Source organism: Larimichthys crocea, chromosome VIII, assembly GCF_000972845.2.
Source record: "Larimichthys crocea isolate SSNF chromosome VIII, L_crocea_2.0, whole genome shotgun sequence".
NCBI classification, from domain to species: domain Eukaryota; kingdom Metazoa; phylum Chordata; class Actinopteri; family Sciaenidae; genus Larimichthys; species Larimichthys crocea.
Genome location: NC_040018.1, coordinates 8,858,951 through 8,876,680, shown reverse-complemented (window position 1 = coordinate 8,876,680; position 17,730 = coordinate 8,858,951). Strand labels below are relative to the sequence as shown.

Sequence of the window (17,730 nt, the reverse complement as noted above, 5' to 3'; positions counted from 1 at the left end):
AAAACTATCTAAGCTCATTATCGTTCATGAACAGACGTCCATTAGAACTCCACATTTTTCCTCATCAGATTTTGAATTTTCCTTAAGTATCATTAAGGATCCAGTTTTCTGTATGTCTATGAGTACATATAGAACTTCTGATGATGCACTTCTGAAAAACGGGGGTTAAAAGTGAAGCTGATTACCATACTGCTTGTCTACACAGCCCCACCCCCAAGTCCCCCAAGTTATGGGCATGATTTTACCAGTTGTCTTTGTTATTTGGGAAACTTTAAACCTATTTTTAGATTGGATATTGAAGTGTCCCTGGCCTCCATAATGAACAGTTTTATATAGCTTAAAGCCAGTAATGAACAGACCATAGTTTCACTGTAGTCAGACTTTCACATCCGAAAGGTCAGAAAGTCTCAGGAGGAATCGGAGGTTAGCACTATTGCTACTAAACTTCTGTGGAGGTAATATACAAGCACTTCCTCTAGCCTCTGGGTGGATGAACTGCAACACGCTGATCTGTCTGGTTGGCTGTTAAAATCCCCATTTTTTTTTTCTGGCTGCCTGGCTGTCTGTTTTCGCTTGTTGAATATTCATCTGCCTGTACCTTTAGATCTATGTTCCTATTCCTAAAGGATCGTCTGTTGAGAAAGTGCCTCAGGCGCAGTCGTACACAGAGAATGAGTTGTCAGTACAATGGCATGTTCCCCTTGTTTAATTGAGGACAATACAACAGAACAGTAAAGAGCAGTACAAGAGAGGAAAAAACGGTTTAGAGAAGTGCAGAATAAAACAGGACACAGCACAACACCAAAAGAAAAACACGAGGGAGGTGAAAAGACTACAAAGGTGTGGAGGCACGCAGCAACACAGCAAGACAAGGGAAGGCAGGAGGTCCATAATGCTGAGAAGGAAGGTGTCAATGTCACACTGCTGCTGGCCACGTCTGCTTGTCATTGGTGATTCAGAGCCGATATCTCCATCCCACCCTGAGACCAAACAGACACAGTTCAAATGATCATTTCTCCGTCTCTTCTCTTCACCTCCATTCAACAATGTCTCCCTTCAAACTTTGCTTTGGGCTCATATTGAATGCGACATCTGACCTTGATCCTGCTAAGGCTCTGTTCTGTTTTAAGTGTTAATTACTTGATTTGTAGGCGTATAAGGTGCTGTTTACCCAAACCTGCAGAAATTGAGATCAATGCTCCAGGGGCTTTGGTAGTAATGCCAATCGGTAGAGCATTCCCTGCTCTATCAGTCAAGCGTTTCTCACTCTGAAATTTAAGTAGCAGCAAGAGGGACTTTTTTTTCTTTTCTTTTTAATGCCTTCATCCAATATTGGTTGTACGGACTCCAAATGTTTGAATATCCAGAACAAAAGGAGGGCAGCAACTCTCTAATGAAAAATGGGCTGCTTTTGACAATATTCTGATCATTCTGGTGAAGATTAAACACAAAACCACTCCAAAATAGATTTCATCTCATATGGTCAGCTGTAAAAAGTGAGGATATATATTACTCTATGACAGCCTTTTACCGAAGAAAGTCTAAATTAATTGGGTTTTTTTTTTAGCCATGCTGACTTGGATGACGACGATGGTCAGCTGGGCCTCCTTTTTGGTCCAGGCAGAAATAACTCAACAACTATTGGAAGGATTGCTTTTAAATTTAGTCCACACAGTGATCAACAGTTTTAGTGAACCCCTGTCTTTCCTCTAGCAAACCACAAATGTCACACTGAGGTTGACATTTGTGGTATTGAACGAGATGTCTCAACAACTATTAGATGGATTTCCATGAATTTTGGTACAGGCATTCATGTCAACACGTGTTCTCACTCCTGACTCGTCAAATTCTGCTGCTTGGTTAATGCCCCTGCGCTTCAAACTCCTCTAGTATCTTTTCTGGTCATGTAAGGCTCAACATTAAAGTCAGCAATAATAAATATGCAACGACTGATGAGACTTCCAAAATGCTTGCTGAGAAACATTTCGCATTTTATGAGTTTAGTCACACATTAGATGCAGTGACTTTGCAATCTGTTATGCAGTTGAGTTGATGCCCCTGGTCTGAATAGTTTCACCCAAAGAGAAGTCTTGGAGTTGCTCTGTTACTCTTTGTATTGATGTGATTGGGAGACTGGCAGAGCTGACCCAGTGGCAGTCCCCAGGGTGCTCCTCTGGGGTTGTGAGTTCAGAACAAAGTTTCTAGTTGAGAAATGTCAGCTACACACTGAGTCAAAGTCCAATCTGCATTCTCTTGACAATATTAATGATTGATGACGATGGGTACGTCCATCCTGTTTGCTTATTTTGGTTTCTACATGTTTGTAGCTGTGTGTAAATATCTCGTTTCATCTTGCATTTCTATTGACATTTCCCTCTCTCAACATTGTTTCTCTGTGTTCTTAACCTAATTTATTAATGTCGGTTTGAAATGTACATACTTGCCTATATTTCTGGAACTGTCAGTTTATTTTTCTTGCTCCTGCTCGTTACCTGTGCAGAATACGTAATACATGTTTGATGCATCCATTTTCTAGTGACAGAGAACAGACACAGAGTGTTATTATTCCTCTTTGAGAGGGAAAGTGCAAGTAAGTGGGAGATGACTTGTTTTTTCAACCGAACTGCCAAAATAAAAATAAATATGATAGGGTATTTTTATTCTTTAACATGACCAATTTCTTCATTGTCAAGCCATAATATATTTTTAGATAGGTATATCATTTTATTTAAAAATAAAAGAAGATCATGAACTAATATTTTAGGAATTGCAAACCTAGAAAGAGTTTAAATTGAAACTGATTCAGAATTTTGTTTCTTTCCCACATTACCCTCTGTTGTTTTCTTTTAAAAACAAAAAAGCATCAGGTGTGTTTCAAGTAACTTTTATAAGCAACAATCTAACACTTCATACTGACACTGTATGCCAGTATGACAGCAAATGTCCGTACCTACAGCTGCTGCACAAATTTTAAGTAGACATATTCAAACATCAAACAATAAATATATATATATTTTTTTTTTTTTGAAAATCTCAAACATCGCAAATGAAAGCATAGTGGGAGTTATAAGGTCATTTCTAACATTAAATGGTCGTCTAAAATCTTGAATGTTGGGAGTTTAATGCAAGCTGTGAAACATGCCATTATGGTGCATTCTGGTACATTTGCCCATTTATCACCATGGAGACGTCAGCACAAATGGATGGTGGAAAAAAAACATGAGACAGGCAGCAGCCAGGTTCTCCGTTCAGTCATTGACAGCTGTCTTGATAAACTGCCTTTTTATTTATGGTCAGTAACCTCAAGCAGTCATACAATCTTAGAATTAAAACAGGATATAATATTAGTCTAGGGGCACAGATGTTGATCAGTGAATCACACACTGAATATATCCGTAGAGTCACCTCTCCCAGATGAGTTAAGCAGTCAGTTCCATGATTCTTGCCTTGATTCTATCATACCAAAGTCCTTCAAGGTGAGGATGTTTCCAAGGTAATCTTTGGAGAAGGACTAAGCATGAGAAAAACTGTTATTTATAATTATATTTAAAATGGGCCTTGATTCAGGAGCCTCTAGAGCCACAGAATTTTGCCTGTTCTAGTAGCTGGATTCAGGATTGAGCTTTGAAACTCCTTTAAACCTTTATCAAATCTTTTAGTCTTTAGTCCACAAAAGAATCTCTTGAATTTTGTTGGAACTAACTGGGATTAGTGGATCTTGTTTCAGAGTGAGATTGTAAATGAAACATAAAGAAACTCTCACAATGACGATTTTGAGCAAACCCATGTGAGAGGAATTTATTGGAATCATAACACCCACGAGATTGCAGTGGTTTTTAATACCTTCAAAGATCACTGTCTTGTATATGGTAGAGACAAGCGTAACCAGCAGTAGAAGTCTGGTGTGCACAGTTCAAGAACATGATGGTAGTTTTTCAGATTGAGTGTAAGCAGATAGATAATTTACATCTTCATCTGAGATCTGTCTGTGACATCACCATCGACAAACATTCAGAAAATTCAGACAATCAGCTTGCAATGCCCAAAAGCAAAAACACAGTCAATTTCACTTAAATGATTAGAGTGAAGTCAGTCTTTGCTGTGTAAGTGCTCCGAACGGCAGTGGTCCGACAGCAAAGCAGCAAGCTCAGGGGCCAAACCCATTTTAATCTTGACTAAACACAGCATAGACAGCTCCTTATTGAGTCTTTCTCCAGATCCTCCTTCATATTCTGCAGAATACCCAAATCTCTCCAGCTGAAAGTACATTAATACCTACTTAAGTCATGTGGAGCTGGATGTACTGCTGAGGAAGACATAAGTACATTATGATCCACCCAAGCAATGTAAGTCAAAAAGAATTAGTCTGATATGGAAGTTGTTTTCTGCTGAAGGAAGGTGAAGTAGCTCATGTATCCACTGAAAGTCATTACAGTACATAATTGTAATGTGTTTTGCCTCCTCACACAAATACAATGCACATCATTTAACTTCATAAAAAGAGACTGATGCTAATTTTTCTATTGATTCAGTATCAGACATAGATGTAAATATTAATACAAAAAGAGACTGGAATAAACGTATATACATATGTGTAGTAATAAAGTGTAATAATGCACTTATTCAGTATACACACTAGGGGAGAAACTTGATTAATTGGGTTACCATCTTGCAGCTATATCCACTTCTCTTACATCCATTGATTTTACCTGCCTCTCACCCAGTGAATCGTGGGATAGGCTCAGGATCTCTACAACCCTAAACCAGACAAGCTTGTAAACAATGGATGGAAAAAATGTATTGACTTTTCATCTCATTAGTCTTTTAGTGGAAAAAAAAGCAACACCAGTGCACCAGCCAACTTACATCAGTTCTAATCCTGTAGGATTTAGTGGCATCTAGTGGTGTAGTTGCTGATTGCAACCCTGTTGCTTCACCCTCACTTCCCTAGCAAGAAAAGAGATACATGTGAAAAATCACAAAAATCCCTATTCAAAGCCAGTGAAAATACATTTTTTGAATTTCTTGAGGGGCTTTTGGTAATATTTTATATTTGGTATTTTTTGGGGATCCATACATCCTGTTTAAAGGAACATTGCAGAATTGGCTCATTGCACATGATATATTTGGGAACACAAGACAAAAATATGTAGAGGGTAATTCAAACTTAATTTATGAATCTAAATCATCTACTTATATTACTTCTGCTTCCAGCACCTCATACAGGTTCAGCAAGTGTTGCCGTGACTGTTAGTACTGAAAACTTCAAAAGTTCTGTTTTAGTTGAGGGCAGTCTGTGTCCAGCCGACATCTGACAATGTTTACTATCTATTATTTATTACATTTATTATTTCTGTTTTTTCCAACACACACAGTACTTATGAGGCAGAATTTATTTTAAAGCACCATAGAGAATGCCTTGCACAGGATAGAAAACGTGAGTGTTGATGGTATTTTTTATGATTTCATGCCTTGGATGTTGGATAGGGCTTTTTAGACTTGTTTGTTTTTCTCATTATTATGCTGTGATGGATGGAAACCTCGGCTCAGTCTTCAACTTCCCAAGGTCAATACGTGGATGCTCTTTTCTGTACATTGTGTGGTTCAATTGGATTGATATCAGAGCCTTTTGTTAGCCAGTTAATTAATGTCATTTCATGTGAATGTTCTTCAGACAATTGCTAGATCATCATTGCACTATGACAGGGAACATTATCTTGTTAAAAATGGCCAACTATTTTATCTCTTCAGAGGTTAATCACCTAGTCTGTGGCAGCCTATAATTGGCAGTAAGTGACCATATTCTATAATAGAAAGTTTCAGATCTTAACTAGGCTTCTCATAGCTGAGATAACCAGTTTTTACAACCAAACACTGTCTAAAGAAATAGTCGTCTCTCTTACAAAGTTGATAATGTGAACATGTTAACAAAGATTTGGCTAATCCTACATCCACAGATGCAACATTACAATTAACCTGTGTGTCTAGCCACCTGTCCAATGTTCAGTCTTCTATTAGCTGTCACTGTAAGCTCATGTCTGTTGCCTCTCAACCAATTCCTGAAAGAAATATCTGGCTCTTAAATGTCCCACTTTCTTATCTAGCTAGTTACTAACTGTCTCTTTGTTGTTTGGTACTTGTCAGGTAGCATTCAGTACAGAACGGTCAGAGTGAACAAAACAGCTTGAGGTCCATAAAACCAAAACAGTGAGCTGGAAGACACTGAAATGCTCCAAACTGCTGAGTCTTTGAAAATGATCTGTAGACTTGTCACTGAAAGCGACTCATAGGAACATACAGAGAATTAACGTAACAGTGTCATCCTCTTGCAGCACATTCTTTAAAATTTCAACCATCCGTTGACGGTTCGTCTCTGCCATTCCTGTTTGTGTTGCATTTGTTTTTTTATTGGTAATGTGGCCAAATGACTCTCTGAACACCTCAATGGCTGCTTTGGATGGATCTTGAATTCCACATGCTACAGGAGGTGGATTTACTCGTGGACTTGACAATAACGGAGTTCATTGATTCAAGACGTGTGACTGAGATACAACTAGATTCAAGTGTGCCACTATTGACACTATCTTTACAAGAGAAGGAGGAGCAGTGTGCTAGAAAGAAAGGACACTGTTAAATCCATGAGACCAATGAAGAGAGGAAAAGATAGAAAGAGACAGAAAAAGAAGTGAAAAGGTCAGAGCAGATGTGGACCAAGCTGATATATTGGACAGATACTGGCTCTGGATTAAGCATTATGTAAGGTTTCCATGGGGAGGTTTACTACCCTATGACGTAAATGAATGACACAGATCCAAAAAAATACTTCGGGGACACATTTACTTGCAGTTCTGTTGGCATAAAAATTGTCGATGTGGAAGGACTGTTACAGCAATTGAGCGAATGAGTGTGTTCCTAAATGGTGTGTGAGCCAGAGATAAATCTGCAAGTTGTTATTGTTCAACATAATAATTTGCCTATAGTTTTAGTTGATGTTAGGGACCAGTGAAAGTCTCGTTGTGCCTGTAAAAGGTTTGGAGAAGGTTATTAGCGGCAACGTATTGGCATTTGCCTTTTTAAAAAAAAATCTGCATCAGTCAAGCAATGGCACAAAAAAGAGCAGTGAGTAGACGAGTAGTGATAAATTGAGCGTGTAGAGACAGATGGCTGCAGTAAACAGAATTATAGTTTGATGAGGCTAAAATCCATACTATATCATTGACTTGTGTTGATGTACTCATAGACACTGATCTCATTGCAGGGCAGCCCGGATATTGATTGTCTGACTGGAAATCCTATTACACACACGCTCATTCAGCGCCATTTGAACTGCTCAAGGTACAATGGATTTCCCTCCTCATCAGATAGCAGCATACCGCCTCACTGTGCATCCAGTCTTAGGGGCAGTGCAGAGCTTCTGAAAAGCCTCTGCAGGATGTTCAGACGTTATCCGTCTTTACACTTTTGAGAAGTTTTCCCTTTAGCTTTAACTAACTGTGCTTGCACGCAAAATTGGGATTTGCGATGTATTCCCTCAATATCAGTCGATTCGGTTCCAGTGCTTTTTAATGACTGCAGCAATTTGGAAGCGAATTGGTTTGGGTGAGACTTTGAGGGAGTGTGTGTAATATCTAGTGTGGTGCAGATAGCCCAAGGCATCTGCTGGAGATCCAGAAGTAGCTCAGGGGGTTTGACCTACCGTAGTGGTTGTTGTTAAAGGCCAAGAAAAAAGAAAAAAGGAAAATAGTTAAAGGCGGTTAGGCAGAGGGAGGGTAAGTATGAGGCAGGAGAACGAGTTAAGCAGAGGGAGTGAGAAAGTTAAACAGAAAAAGGAGTGATGGTCAAAGAGTCTACGGGACCTTGGAGGCAGTGTAAACAAATAAACACATAATCTCTCTTTTCAGGCTCCACTCCTCGCTCTCTCAGACACACACACACACACACACACACACACACTGTCAGAAATACCGATCAAATTCTCCATTTCTGTTTGCCCTCCAGAGAAGGCCTTTGAACAGAGCAGATTCATCTTGTACACCCTGACCTCCAGCTTCCTTGCTCACTTCCCCATGGAGTTCACTCACTAGCCATTGCTTTACACACACACACACACACACACACTTACTGTACACACGCACGCAGCAGATGGGAGCAGCAGAAATCAAGTGTAAACACATGCACGCAGCAGATGGGAGCAGCAGAAATCAAGTGTAAACACATGAAGACATAAACTCCACCACCATACACCAAGCAGTAACAGACCTCTTATATTTGCAGTTTCTTTGCTGCAGTCTACCTAAAGGCTGTACTCATATAGTGCACGCTAATGCACAGAGGATATCGATCCATTCAGCACAGCACAGCGCAGTACAGTACAGTCATCCTCATAGCAGCTCAAGATGAGATTTGTGTGCCTCGATTCACATCGCATTCTGGCTGTATTTTCTCACCCAAGTGAGAAAAAGAAAGTCTTTATGGAGTCCTTATGGAAGTCCTTTTCTTGTTTGCACATCCACATAGCCTACGGTATCATATGTACGTGTGTCTTTTACCAGAGCTTCATTCACCATCAGTGTTGAGCACATTAAAGCAAAAAACAAGTTTCTTCTGAAAAAGTAGGAATTCAAGAATCTAGAGTATATTGTGAAATACAGTCTCATGTTACTCAGGTAACTAGGCCTGTTAACATAACAAGTACATAGAGTTTTAAGTTCTGAGTCCCCTGACTTGAAAGTCATTAAAGAGTTTAGATCACTGAGAGCTGCTTCCTGTCTCATTCCACACTACTTGCCCCAATATCTTTTTTTTATATTTTATTCTCTTCTACCATTTAGCGACCCAAGCAAATGAATTCCTAACCCCCCATTAGGGATCCTGAACCTCTCTGGATTAAACAAATTAAAGTCCAGGGTAGGAAAAAGTATAAATACCAAACAATAAAATGAAAGAATGAAATAAACAGACAGAAGACACCTCGTACCATCAAATCAAATCAAAATAGACTGCTTGTGTAGCAACATTACTGTGTGTGAGTGCAATTTTACCAATAGGAATAATGGCCAAAAATAGAAATATGTGTGTGCAGTGTGCAATGAACCAGATTTCTCTTCGAAGCAAGTCAGATTTATGAGTGAAGCTCCATCCACACAGCTAATTATCCTTCAGCATTTACCTTGTGATTGTAATATATATATGTAATGTATATGTGACCCCCACAGATGGATGATTTTACAGGCTCCCTCCTCAAACTCAAATTGTTGTTGTGCATTTTACTATTACAGGGGAGATTCATTGCTCTTGTTTTTATGAGCCAGCCATCTTCAGGCAGGTATCATGGCTGTGGACCCCTTTAGGCTGCTGGACCAGCTGCTTCTCAACACGTATTTTTCTGAATTTGGAAGCTCAGGGCAGGCCACAGTACATGAGGACCATCACAGTCGGGGCACTGTACTGAACCTGTGACCTTGTGTTTGCCAATTCACTGCCCGTCTAACATCAGGGCCACTCTCTGCAGCAGTCAGTCTCGCATGTGTCTCCTGACAAAACAAAAGTCTGTCTTTCAGTTTCCTTATCTGTTCTTCCCTTCTTGTTCGCCACCATTAAAAGCCATAACACCGCTCAAAAAGTGAAACAGTGAATCTCTTGAAACAATTTCATCTTATAAATCTGCCAGACACTGGAGTTGTGGTGAGGGGGGACAAGTTGACAGTAAATGAATATAGATTTTTCCTCTCGTACTGTGCAGCCGGTTTCTGGCTGAATGGATTTACTCTTACAGAGTTGTCAGAGGTTGGGCTGTTTAATGGGGTGTTATCAATTCATGAGGAGTTTGAGTGCCGTCTTTTGGTGTGCTTACATGATGGATTGGCTGCTGAGTTTTAGTTGTGATGTGGGAGAAAGACCTGTAGATTAAAAAAGAAAAAGCAGAGCTTGATGGAGAAGGAGAGACGCGAGCAGCAGCACATGTTTAGAAGGTGTGATTGAGTTGTTTAAGATCACGGATTTTTCTCGCTGATGTCTTACCTCAGATTAATCGGATTTGAACAGCCAGGGTATTTATAATGCTGCCAGTTGAAATCGTTTTTGGTACGTGATTGCTGCTGTTCTCATGTGTGATTAATCCCAGCACTTCTATATAAAGTCTCTGTTTGAAACCAGAAAATAATTCAGTTCAGCTTGTATTAATGACGAAACGTGGTTGTAAATTATTAAATATTATCTCAACATTGTACTCCAGATCCTACATGTTATCTCTTTTCTGAGTTTTGCTGTGGGAAAAAAAAAGAAAAGCCCCTTTGATTCAGTTATTCAGCTGAATTAAAGTAGAAAAAAAAACTGCGTGGGTGTAAAGCAGGTTAATATTATAGAAAGTCTACTGAATTATGAAGTGATAACTAAGGCAAGATGTGATGGGGATGTGGCAGGGTGCAGGGGATTTGTTGGACATCTGAAAAGGTCACAGGAACGCTACAGTGGGAAACATGCACATTTATAGAACTGTGTGTGCGTGTCTGCTTTAACGAAAGTTTAATCACCTGAACATTTTATTCTGAAGTGAAAGCGAGCGCAGTCTGTGAAATGTGAAGAATTCACAGAGCTGTCAAACAGGGTCAGACGGGATCATACAGTACAGCAAACTAATTGTCTGTGCTCCCGTTGGCCACACAATTAATAATATTCTTTGATCATTTACAGCCAAACACTGCAGTAGCTGTAATCTGAAGCATGTTCTGTGCATACAGGGCCTGACTTACCGTCACAGTTATAATCACCCTTAACTACAAGCATATTTGCACACGTGAACCATCATTTAAATAGCTTCAGTGTTGGTCTTTAATTGAAAATCAGATAGTCGGGGCCAGTCATGTGAGGCTCTCTGTATAATTCAATATTTAATGACCAGCAGGTCAAAATGATAAAGGGTGAACTGAGGGTGAAACTTTTAACGATATAATTTTAATGCAACATTATGACACAATTATTCATAAGTTTTGAATCTGAATATATGGAAACTTACCGTGACCAGTATGATGTGAATGATTAAGAGAAATGTGGGCTGCAAAAGAAAATGTCAAATACATAGAAATGATGTGCATATGATGAAAAGTTGAAAAGTCCTTCATTCAAACAGTATGAAGAAAATATGATTCCAGCCATTTTCCTTACTCATTTTAAACCACTCAACATGTACAATTTTCACAGCACGGACCAACTGCATGCATTTTGTGAACCGTAAATTAAATAAACACAAGTAAATTCTTTGAATTATGAATTGATGAGCACATTTTATTTTATTTCCCACCCCCCACTAAAGCTGCTTGAGCTCTATCTGTCCATCTGTCACTTCTCAATAATGCCCAAACAACATTTAAAAGATTAAACACAACTAAACATTCTGTGCAGATTTAGCTGAGGACATGAATTACACGTCAAGATCTTTTCAAACAAAGCAAACTAAACTCAACTCCATAAACGTGTTAGTGTGAACGAACATTTAGGTCTTGTGTGTAGGCGTACTGTATTTGTGTTTTATGTTAGTCTGACATTAACCTATGATGCATGATTCTGCTATCACATGATACAGTATGAAGGCATTATGAAATAGCATTTTTTATTTCCAAACAGGTTGTAAGCACAATGGTGGAAGGCATAAAAACAAATTAAGCCTAATTCATTCTTGGTGTCACAAAGTTCTGTAGCCAGACACACGACTCCAGATGAATGTTAATGTTGATCCGTAGCTGTCTGCTAACACTGTTTCCATATCAACATGTGATTAGTGTTGAGTCATGAGCACAGTCTGTTTGCTGTAGCCAGTTCAGCTGCTCCAAACACCTGCTCAGGTGGAACTGGTCTCCTGGGATGCTCAAATACTCTTAATGCCAATTTTGGCAGGCCAGGGAGCAGTTTGTCTTCCATCGTCCCCCAACAGATCACTAGAGGAAAAAAGTTGCCTGTTTCAAACACTCCTTGAAATATATTAAGTGAAATATCAGTCATAAAATAAGCCTAAATCATCATTATCACTCGAAAGTTCAAACTTTTCAGCTCACATTTTTGTAAAATGATGCTCAAGGCCAACCCCATCAAACACACCTCTCTCTGGGGTCACACCATAATTGGGTAAGGGATCTCAATCATTTAATTTGTAATGCTAATGTCTGCACTGATGAACCTCTGCCACTTGGCTGTCTTAACTGCAGTGTTGCTGTTGGGTATTTTCCTCTACACTCGCTGGAGGAGCTACAAAGGGCTGAAGGAGGGCGTTTACCACGTCTCCGCTCACCACGACGGCTGGGAGGACATCCGAGAGAACGTCCTCAACTACGACGAGGAGGGGGGCGGGGAGGAGGACCAGGTACACCACTCACACTCGCACGCATATTCTTTCATCGACCTTGTGGTAAAGCAAACAGAGGGAGTTACAAAGACAAACTCTGCTGGGGATTAAACTCACTTTAACAAAGACGCAAACAGTCCCTTTTAACAGTATACACTGTTAAAAGGGACCCACCCTCGATGCTGTGACACTTCTTAACCAAAAAGTTCAAGAATCCAGCTTGACTCGGGCGTTTATCAAGCAGTTTCTTGAATGGCCGCTTGAGGCTGGCTACACACTGAGTCAGTCTCCATAGGTCCCCACTGTTATGGAATTTTCTATCTTTTGGTTGCACAGTAGGGCTGTCAACGAATATTCTAAATTCGAATATACAGTGATCCCTCGTTTATCGCGGGGGATAAGTTCTAAAAATAACCGGTAATAGACGAAATCCGCGAAGTAATCAGCTTTATTTTTTACAATTATTCTACATGTTTTAAGGCCGTAAAACCCCTAAGCACACACTTTTATACACTTTTCTCAGACAGGCATTAACATTTTGTCACATTTCTCTCTTATTTAAACACTTCTCCCTTAGCCAATCAGAACGCCGAACACAATGCGTGTTCATACTGTACAGTACGCTGTAAAAAAAAGCATGCAAAATTACTGCGAAACAGCGAGACCATGAAAGGTGAACCACGTTATAGCGAGGGACGACTGTATATTCGAATATTTAAAAAAAAAACAGAGATTCGATTGTATAAATTAATATTCGACTGTGGGGAAAAAAACACATCAACGGCTGCTTTGTGAGTGGGCGCACTGCATGACGGGTCACAGGACTTGCACAGCGTCACTCACTGCTGAAAACCATGGCAGATGCAGATGGCAGAGAGAAAAAACGAAATGGCAGAAAGTTCAGAGCCTAACTCAGAGAGGGTGGTTTCTCCGTTTGGAAATACTTCAGATTTTGGTCAGAAGACGGCAAAAAAAGTTGTGTAAGCTACAGTTAGCTTACCATTGATCTTCAATCAAGCCTGCCTATATTAGGGACAAGAGTCTGGACCTTTAATTGCTCGCACAAGTCTTGCTCAGCACTCGCTCAGCAAGGATGGAAACATGGTGTCAAATTGTTTATTTAAATCAGTATGTGCATAAAGAGAGAGAGGGGACCAGCAAGAGAGAGGTCTACGGTCTTAAAGTTTCACGGTATAGGCCAGGGGTCTCCAAACTACGGCCCACGGGCCACACCCGGCCCGCCTAAACAATTGGAGTGGCCCACTTAACGATCCCAAACAATCCCTCTAAACATGGCCTATTTTTCAAAATTGCATTTTCCTATTATAAAATATCCGCACTTAATGATTAAGCTTGGCATTCTAATTAAAATCTACCTTATTTACGAACTATTTACAGTACTAGCTCATTTTCATCCCCTCACACAATGGTATATTCCGACGTGACTTTGCTCGTGATCAACTTCCGCGCAGTCTGCCCGGGGATTCAACTCGGCGGGTCAGGAACGGCCGCACGGAGGCTCTGGGTCGGCTTGGAAAGGCTCAGGGGCGAAGGTGCCTCACGGTTCCGGCTGCGAGCTTTACAGCGCCCTCCTGCCTGGACCTCACCGCTTCCCGGGGCCATGGACTTAGTGCTCGCTGCGCCCTCTCCACGACTATCGAATCGCAACGTAACGCAACTTTCACTTCCTCCCGCAACAAAATCGCAACAAAAATGTAAAAAGCACAATTTTTTTGAAAACCTCATGCAACATCAGGGATTTTAGACTATTTCAAAAAAGGCCCGTGAAATCCTGGTGGGACTGATATCATTTCCGGTTATAGACTGACCCCGGCCCCCCATCACAGAAAGGCAAGTTGATGTGGCCCGCACCGAAAAAAGTTTGGGGACCCCTGGTATAGGCCATTAGTTCATTGACTTATTTTGTAATACAGTATGTAGGTATGTTTTCAGAGACATGTTGAAACTGAAATAAAAATACCTATACAAGTAGTCATTGTATTAGTTTGTCCTCCTGTTATTGACATAATGCACAAATATAGATATTCGAATGGTTCGGACCTATGTGTTTTTTTTTTTTTGGGGGGGGGGGGGGGGGGGGGGTGGGGGGGGGATGTGGGGGCGGGGGGCGGGGTGGGGTGGTGGGGGGGGGATGGGGGGGGGGGGGGGGGGTATTCAAATGTCATTTTGGAGCAATTTCGACAGCCCTGTTGCACAGGGTAGTGCGTGGGCGTTGAGGTCATAGCCAGTGACAGCACTAAATCATATCAGAGAAGACTCTCTCTCTTTTGTATGTGAGGACGCTGCTTGGAGTGCTGGAGGCGAGCGGGCGCCAGTGTTGCCTGGTGACCAGGGTCGAAGAAACTGAGTGTTGTCCTCCTAGACATAATAGGTAGCTAACCATTGACGTCCCATTAACACCAACAGACAGACAACAGTGGCTCAGACTAGAACATGCTGAACACCAACATAAGTACAAACATTCCCTTTGACTATTTTTGGGCGCCATCTGTAAGGGGTTAAACACTTTCTTCCCTCCTCACCTGGTGCCATTGATTTCATCAATTTCTCAACAGCCATGTTAAAATGTCCAACTTGTCCAAGTTGCTGCTTTGATTGGCAGTTGGTTTGCCCGTTACAGGCGGTTTTTGCTTGAGGCATCATTCAGCCTGCCTTAGGTTTGCCCATATTCTACATCTTTGCCAATTTTTTTTAGAGACAGAGGCAGGGTTGCTCATTCTGAGCTTCACACCGGCTCTTCAGTAACCCTTGGGTGACATCATGCATCCGCCATCCATTCTATCGACTGTCAGTGGTGTTTGTTCCTCAAGAAGCCTCTGGGTGTCTCCTCTGCATCTCCCTCTGGCCTCAGCAGCTGTCTGTCAGCTAGCTGTAGTTCTGTATTTTTGCCACACCCCGATTCTCTTCATCCTCATCCGCAGTGCTAAACAAACTTCCTGTGTTTTGTGTACTGAAGGTGAAGAGTTTTAGCTGCATCATTTTAGGATCTCTTTCAATTTGAAACAAACACTCAGTGGATGTAAGGTAGCATCTTTATAGTGGATTCAGTTCATTTCTATCTGGAATAGGATCCTCCTCTCGGCATGTGTGTGTGTGTATGTGTGTGTGTGTCGTAGTGTTTTAATTAGGCCCACGCGAAATCCTTATCTCCTCTCTTTAACAGCCACTGTAACCCACAAGCACTCAACAACACGTAAGAGCTTTCATAATATCACAGTTTTGATCGAAACAAATTCATGTGGCTAAAACACACACACACACACACACACACACAGAAGTCAGAACCCCAAAACCCTCAAGATCTTTTTCTCTGTACGGTTGTACACACACACACACACACACACACAGTCCTGATCCCCTATAGCAAAACAGATGCTGCAGTTAATTCTCAAGAGTCTTGTTTGAAAGCTCTCTGGGGGAATAAAAACAGCACTTTCCACTCATCACATAATCAGTTTTACAAAGCGACCCACACCTCCTCCATTTCTTTTCTTCCTCCTCCTCCTCCTCCTCCTCCTCCTCCTCCTCCTCCTACATCCCTCCATTTTTGACTCTGTTTTTTTTTTTTTTTCCATCTCTGCTGCCGTGGTTACAGTTTTGGTGAATCACATTCATACTGAAGTGATTGGCTGTTACAGTATATGTGACGGTAACGCCGGCTCATAAACCCCATAATGCACCAGTGCACATAAGAGACGGATAAAAAGAGAGACACCCTTCATCTCCTTTCTGAATCACCTCCACTCATATTTTTTTTTATCTTCTTGGTGTCACACACACACACACACACACACAGAAACTCTCAGAATTACTGTGACTTCTCTGCGACAGTAAATGGCGATAGATTGGAAACTTAAATAGGTGGAACATCCACAGTAAACGTAATGTGGAGATCTGATTGTTTTTCTGCTCTCTTTTCATTTTTCTGCTCTCTCTGTGTCACATTTCATTTTCTTCCTCCTCCTCTCTCGCCCCTAAACATTCATTCTTTCACTCCGGCTCTTCTCTCATCTCTCTGTTATTACAGTTTCTGTGTTAACTGAGGCTTTTTGTGTCTGTGTGTGTCCAGAATGCCTATGACATGGCGGAGCTGCAGAAGTCCCTCCAGCCCAGCCCGGCCCAGTCAGTGCAGTACTGTCGCTCCAGAGCCCTGCACCACCCTCCTCCTCCTCCCCACCACCACCATCATCACCTCCTGCACCAGGCGCCCACCCAGGCCTCAACCCAGCCCCTGGACCCCCTCAGCCGGACAGCCAGCTCCACTACCCTGCCTCCCTCAGCGGCTTCCACCTCCTCCACTGGCACCACTACCACCAGCCTCCGCAGGGATGTCCCTCCCACCAGACTCCCAGCCCAGGGCCAGGCGCGCCCCTCCCAGCTGGCTCGCCGCTCCCTGTCCTTCTCCAGCCAGGACCTGGCCCGCTACCTGTGTGAGATTATACGCGATGCTGACCAGCATCCGGACACGGGGCCATTCGACTCCCTGCAGGTCTTTTCCACCGAGGGAGGGGGCTCACCGGCCGGCTCCCTCAGCTCTTTCAGCTCAGCGGGGCTGGATGGGGGGAGCAGCGGAGACGGGGGAGGGGAAGGGAGGAGGGAGGAGACGCTTGGGGAGTGGGGGCCTCGCTTCGAGAAGCTGCGGGCGCTGTACGAGCGAGCCGAGGCCAGCGACCTCTGAGCTGAGACGCACTCAGAACCAGACTGATAACGGGGCCGTCCTAAAAACAATCATTTAGCAGACGCTTTGTGGCAAACAGAGGCGGGAAAAACGGGCGACAGACCGACTGACAGAGAGACTCGCTCTGCACCCCTCACTTACTGACGACTGGCACAGAAAGGCGCTGTATTTTACCGGATGATGGACCCCGTCAATCAACATGGTGGCCTAACACAGATGAAAGTGTTCCCTGTGAAAAGAGCACTCCCTCTACCTTTGGACGACAATTTTTGCAGGAGCAGACGTTATCAAACCTGCCAGTCAGGTTAAAAGCTTCAGAACGTCACCCTCTACCTGGGCTACTCATCATGATGGAGCTTAACTTCACTGTCTGAAAAATCTGTTCCAGTCACAGCCACTAAAACCCCCAAACTCCTCTATTTTCTAACACTCATTGTGAGCTGCTCTGGAGTGTCAGCTGAAGGCCTAAATTTTTTTCTTTTATATATATCTATCTATATATATTATTATATATATATATATATATACTGAGCAGATCAATGCCAACATAAACGTATTTTTAAGCACCTTAATGCTGAAGGAGGTCTTTGTAAATAAATGACGGTCTCTTTAATCGCTGCGCTGTTACATGAACAGACAGTGAAGACGAGTGGGATCATACTGAGTAGCCCCAGTCTGGATTTTCAGTATATAG

At 41.9% G+C, this 17,730-nt stretch overlaps 1 protein-coding gene across 1 annotated transcript in view; it reads left to right on the top strand.

The window, feature by feature from the left end:
- The window catches only part of LOC109139107 (neural-cadherin), a 267,154-nt gene extending 249,637 nt beyond the window's left edge, over positions 1 to 17,517 (top strand). The window contains exons 36-37 of the mRNA XM_027281561.1: positions 12,201 to 12,355; positions 16,428 to 17,517. Coding sequence (XP_027137362.1) covers positions 12,201 to 12,355; positions 16,428 to 17,036 — 764 coding nt within the window. The 3' untranslated portion in view covers positions 17,037 to 17,517. The remainder of the gene's footprint in view (positions 1 to 12,200; positions 12,356 to 16,427) is intronic.
- The last annotated feature ends 213 nt before the right edge of the window (positions 17,518 to 17,730 follow it).